At 39.0% G+C, this 13,648-nt stretch overlaps 1 protein-coding gene across 1 annotated transcript in view; it reads left to right on the forward strand.

Annotated features, from left to right (window-relative positions):
* The window catches only part of COL24A1 (collagen type XXIV alpha 1 chain), a 200,699-nt gene that overhangs the window by 26,541 nt on the left and 160,510 nt on the right, over window positions 1-13,648 (forward strand). The window contains exons 3-5 of the mRNA XM_089497545.1: window positions 992-2,268; window positions 4,687-4,740; window positions 12,056-12,109. Of these exons, the coding sequence (XP_089353671.1) occupies window positions 992-2,268; window positions 4,687-4,740; window positions 12,056-12,109 (1,385 nt within the window). The remainder of the gene's footprint in view (window positions 1-991; window positions 2,269-4,686; window positions 4,741-12,055; window positions 12,110-13,648) is intronic.

Raw genomic sequence — 13,648 nt, forward strand, 5'->3', positions numbered from 1 at the left:
GAAAATACTGCTGTACGACAAAGTTTTATAAATGAGGTAGCTCCTTGTCTCATTCAAAATTATATATTGTGTAAATTGCAAATTATGAAGGTTGTTGGGATGGGATGATAATTTAGCGATTGTTGCATGTGGAACAGTGTGGCCTTAGGTTCATGAATACCTACATCAAAGCAATACCTGTTAGTAGGGCCAAAGCAGACAGGCCAGAAGGAGCAGTTTCTGGCCTCTCTGGCCACAATCGCTCCAGGACTGTGGTGACCTGACAGCCTGCTCCCTATCGGTCCATTTGCAGGAGCAGATTAATTCCTCTCTTTTTGCTTGCTCTATTTAGCCCATCTTCAGGCCTATGTCACAAGGGTGTTTGTTTTTGCTGTAGCAGACAAACATGGCTACCTCTCTGGAAAACATTAATTCATCTAAAAGTCAAGATCATGGTCAACCAGCTGTGATGGTTTTTATTTTTTATATGTTACTTATCTGTCTCACCTGTCTTTGAAGAACTTAAAGTACTATACAAGATCCTTCCCAGTTTCTGTCCTCACAGAAACCCTGTGGAGTAGATTAGGCTGAAAAACAGTTATTGGCTGTTTGTTCACCCAGTGGGTTTCTTGACCAAGTGCGGTTTGAGCACAGTTTTTTCCAGCTCTCTAACCATTGCACCATATCGGCATTCAAGTCACGGTGGAATGTAGGGCCAGATAAGAGACCATTATGTAATATATGGCACAATATTTTTTTATATGTGCCTCTACAACTCATTCCACAATTCTTTATCTTGTGTGTGAAGTGGAAGGATCATGAGAAGCAAATTTTTTATTTATTTTTTCAATATATGTCCTCCTTTTCTCCTGTCACTATTTAATTGCCCAGAGGTATTTTCAGTTGCTGGAAACAGCTAGTATTGGACGCATCTATTTTACTCAACACTGTAAATTAATGGAGTAGAAATTAAGTTTACATTCTTCTTATCCCTTTTTCTTCTCTTTTTCAGGCACCGATGTTCTTCATCATTTAGGCCTAAGAGGGCATTATCTATCCACTGGGACTACAGTGCCCTTGTCACATATTTCATTGCCTCAGGGGGTTCACCTAACTGCCTCAGGAGTTGTTTTATGCACAACAGCAGACATTGAGGTTCCCATCCCTCAAGTGATAGCATCAAGTCTAGGCATCCAGTTCACTGTACTGATAAGCCTACGCTCTAAAAAAGTGAACAATGCCTTTCTTTTCAGTATTAGAAGTAAAAATAGACTGCAGTTTGGTGTACAATTGCTTCCAAGGAAGATAACAGTACACATTGGTGGGAAACACTCTGTAAATTTTGATTACAGTGTTCATGATGAACAGTGGCACACATTTGCTATTGGTGTCACAGAAAAGACAGTATCCCTGTATACCCAATGTGGGAAGAAGCACTGGAGTAAGGAGATTCTTTCTAAAATACCACAATTTGATTCACATAGTTTGTTTACCTTAGGAAGGATGAACTCCCAGTCAGTCAACTTTGAAGGAATAATATGTCAGTTGGATGTTATCCCCTCTGCACAAGCCTTGGCAAGCTATTGTAAATATGTGAGACAACAGTGTCGCCAAGCTGACACCTATCGATCTCAGCTAGCATCTTCAGACATATCACTTGGGATGGTCCTGAGCAAACAGTTCAATGAAGAAACCCAATCAAATTACATGCCATTAAATACATGGAAAGATGACCTGTGCCTTCATAACAGTTCCGCCTCTCCAGAATCCCTAGCGACAACTCTCTCGGCACCTCTTCACTTAGGGAATGTTACTGCACTGGAAACTGTATCTGTACCAGACAACCAACAAATTGTGAATATTTTGAAAAATCATCAGCAAGATTTCAGCAAAATAAAAGATGGCTTCCAGACGATCACAAACTTGCCTCTAAACCTTACAGACAATATCACAGAAGATACAAGGAGGAGAACTTACACCGATCTTCTCTTTTCTATAAGGCAAACTAAAACAAAGAATATGCTGGAAAATACATCAAAACAATATTTGTATGAACCTACAGAGATGCAGCAAATTTTAAACACAACATTATACAGGGCTTCTGATTCCATGCCTTCGAATAATCAGCCTGATTCATGGGATGAACATACAATTGAGATTGATGAAACCTACAATGCAGAAAGCAGTTATGAACTTGGTATTGATGGTTATGATTATGACTATGAAGAGCTGGAGCGAATGTTTGAGATGGAGAATCCCAGAGGGCCTAAAGGAGATCCAGGACCAACAGTAAGTAATCTTGTGTTTCTTAATAAAATAAAATTCAGAAGCTACTAAGGATGTTTGTGCAGGAATTTCTTGTGGTTGTATTTTTGTCCTGTAATGATACTGGAGGTATATACAAATCATAAATACAAATCACGGTGATACCTTTGTTTAGCCATTCAGAAGACATCGTGCTAGCTTCTGAAGATAGTTAAAAATAATACAGGGAAAGAAAAGTGATTGTGTTAGAGTCACAAGTCTGCATCTGGCTTGAGGTGTTTGCTTATGATAGTGTTTAAAGTGGTCTTGTGAGAAGGTTGATGCATTGAGAGGTCCTTTCTGGGCCAGAAGAATTCTGGAAGAGAAGGCTGTAAAAGAGATACAGTGTGCCCTTCTTATCTGTGGGAGTTCCATTCCCACTCCCACGCTGTGGATTTAAAAGAATGTGGGACCTCAAGCACTGCAGTTTTCAGTGGGGGCGCATGCAGCTGCTGTGCTATGGCCTCATGCACATGCAGCTATTAGCCGTAATCAGCTTTGCCATCTGCAGATGCTTAAATCTGTAGATGGCAAGCCCATGGATGGGGAGGACAGGCTGTATCATAAAATGTCCTTCTACATTGGCAGCAACAAAATAACTTCCTTCAAAATCTGGGCCTGTTTTTAACCTGTGCAGTTCAAGTCACTTTGTGGGCAGAACAGAAATAACCTGTTAAGAAGCTTCTGTGCAACGAGGCCTTGATTTAACTTCAGGTGTTGTAATAATAAGCAAAGTTGTAGTACAAAAAAGTAGATTTCCTGGCTGTCTTAATGTCAATGAATTCCCGTAGTAAATCATTTTTAACCACAGGAGAGTATTTCTAAAGATGAGAGAGAAAGAGAGACTGAGAGAGAGAAAGAGTATTGGGTTATATAGGAATACTAGAATCCTTTTGCTTAAAGACAGAAACCTTTTAAGGTAGCTCTTAACTACGGTTTGGGATATGTTGCATGTTTGCTTGGAATACAAACTGGAATTCTGTGCGGTGGTGATACTCCTTGCAAGTGTTTGGAGAAAATGTGATTATCTATGTTAAAAACAAGATAAACCAGATGTTTTCCTGAGATGTATAGTGATGTTATAAAAAGGAACAAGGGAGGGGAGAAAAAAACAGAATGTGGTAGCACCTTTAAGTCTAGCTGGTTTTTATTTTAGCACAAACTTTTGTGGCTATAAACCCACTACTTCAGATGCATTGCAGAGTGGTAATTGGTGGTGACTGAAAGAGAGTTTCAGCTCCCATACTGTTTTACAGCTGAACTGAAACTGGAGCAAAAAAAACAAAATTCAATTCATTCTCCTCTCTTAATTTTCTAACATCTTCACCAAATGTCTGCAACAATAGTGTTTGCCTGAATCCTACTACACAGGCCACCATCTGAGGAAAAATTAGTGTGGCTGTACAGATTGTTGGTACCCATTTGCAGGTGGATTTTCTGAAACTGAACAAAACAAAACAAAAACAAAATGGAGTGGAAAGAACAAATCTTGTTTCATTCTTTTTTTAAAATTTTATTTTATTAATACATTCTAAAACAAAATGTGACAACAAACAGTACACCAAAACAACAATAGATACAGGCAATAACCCAGATAAGGCCCTGAAAATTATAGATAAAAGGTGTATTCAGGGATCCTGAAAGACATCTTTCATAAAAATTTAGCTAAAATTGTGGGATGTCTAGAGACTAAATCTTGCTGGATGTATTCAATAAATGGGTGCCAAATCTTATGAAAGGTCAATCTAGAGTGTAAGCCTCTCACTCTGTTGTTATTATCTGCCATTTTCTCCATTAACCACAAGTCCCAGAGTCTAGTCCACCATCCTGCATTATTCAACTTTCCAGTTTTCCAGTTCTTGGCTCTCTCAAGCCTGTCAACAGCTGGAAGCAAACTAATAAGTTCTTTATGCTTCAGAGCTTTATTTTCATTCATAAAAAATGGAGAACAGGAGCAGGAGTTGTGAAATTGTATCTTTGTTTAGTGATCTGGGAGATCAGTTGTAAAATTTCTGTCCAATACCCATGCACTAAGGGACAATCCAGCCACATATGTACAAAGGTTCCCCTACCTTCACAACCCCTCCAGCATTTTGGATTAGCATTGATAGACATACAAGCCAATTTGACTTCAGTGAGGTACCATTGATGGACCAACTTGATAGTATTCTCTTTAATGGCAATGGACCTAGTTTTAAATGGTAAATGACTCCATATATTTTCCCAGGTCTTACTATCAATTGAAAGGGAACGTTCTGCTTCCCATCCTGCCTTATGAGTTCCCAAATGTTTCTTCTAGCAGACATTCATTCTTATTTGGATTGTACACATTGCTGAATGTTACCGATTGTTAATTTGATGTTAGGTTTAATCATTTGCTTTTTGGGGTTTTTCTCCCTTTAGGGACCCCCAGGTCCTCCAGGATTACCTGGTCCAGCTGGGAAGAGAGGACCAAGGGTGAGTAAAGAGTGATACGTTGATCCTAAAATACTAGTCGTTAGTGATCAAACAGATGACTGTCTTTATGTTTTCAAAACAAATGTGATGCAGAAAGCCTTATCCTCAGTGTATGTTCCATGCTCTCGACAAAAGAGAATTTGCACTTCCACTAAATGCAAGAACACTTTTGAATTTACAGCATTTTGCTACCTGCCTCCTTCTACACTAATGCTCCTGTTTTTCAGCCCTCTCAGCATCTGTGACTCTGCAGCCTAAAGGTCATGTTTGTTTACTTGGTGGACTTAAGGAGTGGGATGTATAAAACACTGCATTCCAAAGCTGGAAAGTAGAAAGCGTGAGAGTTACAGTATTAGAGAGAGGAAAGACAAGGAGTCTCCACTACGTTCTTAGCAGCTCAATACAGTCATGATTTTATCAACTAAAAGCACATTTTACATATTCCCTCCCCCCCCCCCCCATTATCCAGATTTCCATTAAGAGTTCAATCTACCTGTTTATTACAGTGCAACATATAGTCATTTTTGGTTTTGAGAATTTTGAACACTTGGGCAATAGTGAATATAATGTGTGTGTGTGCGTGTGTGTGTGTGTGTGTGTGTTTATGCTTGGCGCAGGATTTTGAACATGTTTTCAAACATGTGTTCAACTTCTGCTGGAAACATAGTGTTTGCTGTTAACCACTATTTCATTTATCTGCGGTAACAATGGGGGATGACCCCTTGCAGATATGGGGGTCATATTGTAACTGGAAAGACAAGATAGGTAGAGTGATGTGTTGAACTCTTCTTAATTTTAAAAAACTTTCTTCAGACACTTCATACATAATTTCAAGCTTGTAGCTATAAATACCAGAGCTGAGAATGTGTTAACGTGTTGGATATGAGCTGACAATCCAGGAAGAAAATCTCATCTTGTAGACTTGGTTCACTTTAATTGAACTCAGTCCCCTCAGAAAGGGGAAAAGAGCCTTTTCAGTGCACAGAGTGACAATGCAGCAGATGGGTGGGAGAGAGAAAAGAGAGAGGGAAGGTGACAGAAGGGGGAAAGAGTCTATGAATATATGTCTCTCTGTCTGTCTGTCTCTCTCTATGTGTGTATGCGTTTGAAAAGTACATCAACCCACTTTTGCTCCTTGCCCTGTCCACTAGTGGAACTGCATTTTTGTTTCTTTGGGAGCAAAACTGTCATGATGGAGGGGAAATAGTTTCTCGTTGTGTGGTGTATATCTTTTGTAAACAAATGCATACATTAATCTGCACGAAAAGAAGGAATGCTGAGGGGGGGGGGACACAGTAAAGTGGAACAAGTTTATACAGTGTAGCCAAAAGTGTATGAGTCATTTTCTGGAAAGTCTTTGCCCTGGAGGAAACTGTGAAGGTGAAATGGTGATCAGAGTAATGATCTGTGTGTTTTGATAGATCAAGGAGTGTTGATGGAAGCAGGAGCACTGATGTGAGGGATATGCCTTCAGGAATACAGCATACGCGTAACAACATTCAACCATTTCAAGTTTTAGACTATTGTTGAGTGCTTTGCCTTAAGTACTGTGGAATGGTGGTTTGTAGTGGATTTACAAATCAGGCTTTCGTTAGCTATAGGTCAGTATTTCATTTGCACCAAATATAGACTTTAAGGCAGTTTCCCACTTATCTAGCTTCTCTAATGGTAAAGGTAGTCCCTTGACATTAATGTCTAGTCACAACAGACTGTAGTGGGCGGTGCTCATCTCCATTTCTAAGCCGAAGAGCCAGTGTTGTCCGAGAACTGCTCTGGTGGTCTTGTGGCTAGCATGACTGCACCGAACGCTGTTACCTTCCCACTTAAGTGGTACCTATCTATCTACTTGCATTTGTATGCTTTGAGACTGCTAGGTTGGTAGAAGCTGGGACTAGTGACAGGAGCTCATGCAGCACTCGGTTCTCAAACTGCCAACCTGCTGATCTTCCGATCATTAGAACTGGCATCTTAACCAGTAATATACTTGTAATATATTAACTTGTAATATATTAAGCAGTCATCTCTCATGCAAGCTTTTAAGAAAGAAAAGCAAGGAACTGTTTTCCTGTTGAGGGCAGCATTTCCTTGTGGATAATCTGTCAGGAGCTGTATGCTGCAGGCGGATGGGGCTTGGCTAGCAGCTGGACGTACTAGAGCCCTATATGGATGAGGCTATCCCTTTACTCTTTCTCAATCCCTTCCCTTGCATCCTTTCTTTCACCACTTAGCAAGACAGGAAGAAATCTCTCTTGCCAGAGGTTTGAACAGCTCAACTGCAGAGTCATGTTGGAATCGGACCAAGGGCCACATTGTTGCATTAGGATAGGGCCATGTTGCCCTGCCATAGGGATAGGGTTTAAGACAAAATATTACATCTGCATTACATCTGGGATCTAAAGTATTGTATCAGAAACTGATATGCATCCAGAGCTCTGTTTGATGTTTCATTGTTTCTGGGAAGGAAAAGCTTACTGTCTCTTTGGCAGTAGGAATTGCTAAAGAGAAATGATGATATTTTCAGCTGCATTTGACAATCCAGCTGTCCCTCTATGAGGGATTGCTCTTTCTTTGGATTCCAACCTCAATTATGCAGTCTTTTGACTACAAATTAAAATAAATAACTACAATTGAACAGGCATAATGAATATTGTGATTTAGCTTTTGCTACAGCAGCATTCTTAATGTCAAGCTCAGATGGAGAGGCAGTGTGAAGTGATGAATTCAGGGAGGATCCATAAATGTCACCATTTATATTATACTGCTGTAGACAGAAAGAAGGGAAACTGGGCCATATCATCAGTTTTAGTGAGAGACAAGCTCCTTCTCTAGGGTATTACGCTAATCCATTCCATTATACTAATATAGTAATCTGTTCAAAGGCCTCTGTTTCCCTGAACTGTTGTTCAAGATGAAGGGGGAAAGATAAACCAGTCACTTCATGAAGTTTCAGAGTTCTTATGAACTTTGAGAAACAGCATCTGATTATAGGTGCTGTTGGCTAAATTTCAGAGGAAGAAACTAGCAAAACCACCTCAGAGTACTTGTTCCATAGGAAAACCTTATCAAATTCATGAGATTGTCATATACAGTCAGCCCTCCTTATAGGTGGGCCTGCTTTCCACGGCTTTGAGCTCATGCAGAAGGCAAGGCCAGGCAGAAATAATGGGGCGCGTACTTGTGCCAAGCACTCCGTGTGCTGCTGCAAGCACACACCCCATTATTTCGTATGGGGCTTGAGCATATGCTCTTTTCCCCATACAACAGTGAGGGGGGGGGAGAACAGATCCCCTGTGTATGGGGAGGGCAGACTGTATGTACAAGTGACTTGAAGGTACACACACACACAGAGTTTATGTTTTCCACTCTATCCTTTCCCTTTCATTTTGTCTTATGTCTTTTTGGAAAGCAGGGACTACCACGGTTGTTACTAATCTGTAAACCAATGTGAGAGTTAATGAGGATAACCTTTGGAATGAAGAAGAGGGTTCAAATTTTTAAAAACCCAGTCATATTCTTTGCCCTTTATCCTTTACTCAGGGCAAAGCACAGCTATCATAGGACACTTATTGGTGTGTAGACCTTGCTTCACCTAGCTGAGGTCAAAAGACTCACCACTTTTCTAAAACTCATTGGTTCATGGAATTATGGAGCTCACTGATTTCAGACAAGGCAAGAAAAATAGAGTGTGAGTCAGAAGATTTTGATGCTTCCAACATTAGTTCCCTATGTCTTTATTATAAGTAGAACAGAGTGAGTATATTTGACAACACCATGATGACTGTGAGGTAAACTTCAACAAAATGACATTCTTTTATAATTCTCATTCTTGAAACACTAAATTCTGGAACTTTATGAGCTATTTCCATAATAGAATTGTTGTTGCTAATGATGTTGATGATGAATCTACTGCCCCCCCCCTTTTGAAAAGTGTCTTTTGTCTTGCAAATCCCTGGTGAACTCTAAAGGAAGGAATAGAAAGTGTGTAACCCATCAAATGTTTTTGCCCTGCAACTGCTATCATTCCCCATCATTGGCTACAGTGGCTAGGGTTAATGAGAGCTGCTCTCAGACAATATCCAGAGGGCCACATGTTCTGCATCCTTATCCTAAAGGTGCTTTAATTCATGTGAATATGTGAAAAACCATATGTGTGAACCACATTTCTATTTTCTTATGGCATTAGTTGAGAGATTAAGAAGAGATATCTTTCAACACATAATAATGAGTTAAAAAAAAAACCCACAACCCTAGCCCAGCAAGTCAATATGTTACTCTGTCTCATATTAAGTATAATGGCACTGATGCAAACATTCCCAAGTGCATTGGAAAACTGTGTGTGAAGTTTTCCCCTGCCAAATGAGTAAGAATGTCAGTTTTGGCAACCATTATTACCAGTTGGAGGGAGGAAGAAGGGACAACAACGTTCCAATAATGTTCACTTAACTGTTCCATACTCATTGGCCCATTAGTGATTAATACTATCCAAGTTAATTGCATTGATTATTAGGTATTGTGCATGTGGTGCAGGTCTACATACGGGAAAGCCTATCTTTTTGCCGCTCTGAGAAGAGGATTAAATGCATAGAAGCTTGTTTAATGTTGCTGAATTGGTGTGATAGTCTAATAATTTAGCTGGTGAAATTGGTATTGTAATTGCATAAAAGAATTACCTTGAAGAATGGAGAAAATTGTTAGTGGATGCACTATTTGCTGCTTTGACTCAAGAAGAAAAATATTTTAAAATAATCCTGGGCCAAAACACAGAAATAATCCAGTTTCAAACCACTTTAACTGCCCTGGTTCAGTGCTAGGGAGTTCCCTCCTGCCCACCTTGACATCACTGCTGTTGATGTATCATATGGATTGTTAGAGGACCACAGACTGAACTATGGGATCATGCTTCCTACTTCATGTATTTCTGTTTTGGTAGAAACTGAATACCTCATGTTTACCCCATGCTTGGTTTTAATTAAGGAAAATATGTGATCAATCATTTCTTTATCATACAGAAATTGTTCAAGCTTCATTAAGGCTGTCAGATACAAAGTGGAAAAACAGGCTGTCCAGTTTTTGTTTGGGAAAGCCTAACACAGCATTTGGATTTATGCAGAAAAAAAGATTGCATGATGTAGCAGGTTAGCACTTCAGTTTTTCACTGCTTTGGAGTCCAGTCCAATGGTCCCATGCTGAGAGAAAGGTGGAACATAATTTAAGTAAATAAATAATGGTTTTATGTAAAATCCCTGAGTGGACATTCCATTGTGCACACTGCCAAATAAATTCTCTGCCCATGCAATGTTATACACTGTGGTACTTGAAGGAGGCTAGCCTGGCACTATATGCAGTAAAACCTCTGCTCTAGGACCATAAAGCTAAAGAACCTTGTTTTATACCTTAATTGTATTAGTGAATGTCAAAAAGAAGTAACATCCTTTTAAATTGGGAGTGGACAGAGCTTGGATCATCAGTTTCTTGTACAGGTTGAGTCTCCCTTATCTGGAATTCCAAAACTGGACATATTCCAAACTCAGAAATTGTATGCATGAGTGGCTGAGATAGTGACACCCTTGCTTTCTGATGGTTCAGTGTACACAAACCTTGTTTCATGAATTTTTAAAATAAAAATATTGTATAAAATTACTTCCAGGCTATGTGTATAAGATGTACAGGCCTTGGTAGCTGCTAGGGCTTGGTTCCAGGACCACCACCCCCCCCCCCCAAAAAAAAACAAAAAACAAACCCAAAATCCATAAATGTTCAAGTCCTATTAAATACAATGGATGGTGAAGTGGTGACACTTATTTTTAAAAAATGCCAAAATCAAGGTTTGCTTTTTGGAATTAATATATTTTTTAAATATTTTAAGCCATGGATTCTTGAATACGTGGATAAAGAATCTGTGGATATGGAGGGCTGACTGTACACAAAACATAAATGAATTGTGTTAAGACTTGAGTCCCGTCTCCAAGATATTTCATTATGTATATGAAAATATTCCAAAACCTGAAAAACTCCAAAACCCGAAACACTTCTGATCCCAAGCATTTTGGATCAACTTGTAATGACATATTTCCCCAATAGCTGGATTATAGTATTGTAATTATTGAGGTTCACACAGTATATGATATAACAGCCATTTAAAATGTTACTTTTAAAAGTGTAGCCTCACTAAACAGAGGAGGAGGAGGAATATCACATGGTGTAAGTGCTGTTTCGTGCTTTCTTATAGAAACTGAAGAAGTATTGAGTTTGATGTAAGGAAAATGTTCCATAGGCCAGTGACATAGCATTCAACAGGGTTTTGAGAAAGTAATCTTTTAAGAGAACATTTTAGTTACTTTGGAGAATTGGGAAAGTAAAACTTTATTTTTAAATTTGTAGCTGTAATAAATTACTACACCATGCTGCAACATGCTGGGTACTTGTAATGATAATTAGTTTTTAAAAGTAACTTTCCAAATTTAAAGTAGGCAACGTGTTGCCCTCCAGATGTTGGTTGACTATCTAATTGGCACATAGCCAATGATGAAGTAACATGGGAGTTGCTATTCAACAACATATGGAAGGCCACTGAGTATTTTGCAATATGTTGTAGCTGCCTTGTTTCTGAATCTATTATTACTGTAATTCTGTGAGGTAACCGGGAAGAAGTAAGACACTAAGATACTTGCTAAACTGGGTGATCTATTTCTACCTATATGAACTATTAGAGACCTATTAAAACAGCTGAGTCAGAGCTTGGAAAAGTTTTTTTGGACCACAACTTCCAGACTCTTCCAGCCAGCATGTCCATGGGCATGTTCAGGCTGCGACTTTCTGGGCACTGACCTGAGGAAATCCTGATGGAAACAAATAAGAGCTGAGTAAGAGGTTAGTCCCTGTTTTGAAATGGGCAGTTGAAGATACTTTTGAGAAATGAGCAGTTGATGGTACTTTAAAAAATGTGATTGTCTCTTTTGGGTCCTACTTTGCTAGCCCTACAGATTAGTCTAGAAGGTGGCTGCTAAATTCCCCAATTCAGTGCTATTCATAGTGGTGATCCGTAGATGAATGCCAGTCCATGAGCTCATCCCCCTGGAAAGTTTCTAGGAATGGAGTGAACAATTGTAGCCAGTGGCACAAATATGATATCAAATCTAAGAACATTGGTTGGAAAAACATCACTGCTGGTCCCGCTCCACAGATAGCCTGAGAAACACACTAATCAGTTGGGAACTGAGTTACTATGTTGTTTTGGCTTTTTGTTGCATGGGGTGGGAGTGGTTTATATGGGCTAATGTTCTCAGTTTTCATACAAACAATGTTCTTTTTATAGGGTATTCCGGGCCCACATGGAAATCCAGGACTTCCAGGGTTGCCTGGTTCAAAGGTAGGGTTACATATAAACAACACTGCTGTGTGAATCTTACGACTTTCTTATATATGACTATTTGGAATTGTAAAGACCTGCTTGTAGTGATGTTAATACTATAAAACATTTATTTGGTTTATAAGTGAGGCCTTGGCTATAAACAGTTCTTCATAAATGTAACTTATAAATGAGAGTCAAGACTGAGCAGAAACAGACATTCCTACAGAACAAAATCTTATCCGTTGGATTAAATTTTACCTTGTATGGTTTTTACTTTTTTAAGTAATTGTAACTTTTCACATTACTAAATTACTTCAGAAGAGAGAGGTTAACTGGGTGGCTGTTTAGCATTTTAACCCTTGGCCTTGATTGAAAAAAGATTAGTCAAAGAAAACACTTGCATCAACCCTTGTGTTTAAGTCTTCTTTTTGCAGTGACTGGTAAAAAAGCACATAAAATAAAGCTTTGATAGGTTAAGGCCTAGCAGACCACTGGAAACTCAAACCTAAGCAACACAAGCAGCCTAAATAGCTTTCGACAGATTTGTGCCGTTATGGCATGCCTTCAACTCATATTTAGTTATAACAATTTGATAGATAACGTTAGGGGGAAAAAACAACAGCAGTCATGATTTGTTCTAGTGTGATTCCTCATGGCAGGAATCTGACCTGTAATGACAGGTGTTAAAAAGCGCTCTTGGCCATGAAAATATATCAAATAAAGCATGCACATTTTGACATTTTAAAACAATGTAGCCCATGATTGTTGAATGTCCTCTTATTAGTATCTGGTATTTTTGGAGTAGCGAAGCTGTGTATGTAAAGTTCATGTTTGCAACCTGTGGGCTTTGTGTGTGTATGTGTCTTCACAATGTGTTAAAAGATAGGTACATCAGTTAATCCCCATTACAAACTGCTCATTGGACATGTCCTATGACACATTCTTTTCCTTAAAGCAACCTAGCAGGAATGTTCAAGATGGAATGTTGTCTACATTGGAGCTAAGGTTTGAGCATTTGTTGGTTTCATATATATACTAAATGTGCTTTCAGGTTTTAGAGAGTCAGTTTTTGTTTGTTTCTTTTCAATTAGTTCCCAAAACAGGAATTATTTGTAATTTGATTATTTTTTTCCTGGTAGATGTTCAAATCATTGAGAAAGCCCAGTGCCTGTTAAATGAACTTTTTTTGGTTAAATTTTTTTTTATTAAAACACAACCATTAATAATATAAAAATATGTGGGGAAAATTGCTACGTCTGCACACAACATACAATAACATGCTACAATAACATACTACATATAATAACATAATACCAATATGGTACAAGGAAAAAAGGTGGGGGAGGCAATAAATATGATATCCAACTGACTAAATGATGCTTTGAGGACCAGAATAGAGGGCCTGGAAGGAGCGGCCAGAGGCTGCTCTGCCACAATTGGGCCAGGGCTGTGACAACTGCATGGCTCACTCCCAAAGCAGGCTGCCATGGTCCCAAACTGGTGCCGCCAGGAGTCAGATTTAATCTGCTCTTTTTTGATCTAGTTGAAAGGACTGGA

The sequence above is a fragment of the Sceloporus occidentalis genome, unplaced genomic scaffold, assembly GCF_023333645.1.
Source record: "Sceloporus occidentalis isolate IW3139 unplaced genomic scaffold, rSceOcc1.0.p SCAF_104, whole genome shotgun sequence".
In the NCBI taxonomy this organism is placed as follows: Eukaryota; Metazoa; Chordata; class Lepidosauria; order Squamata; family Phrynosomatidae; genus Sceloporus; species Sceloporus occidentalis.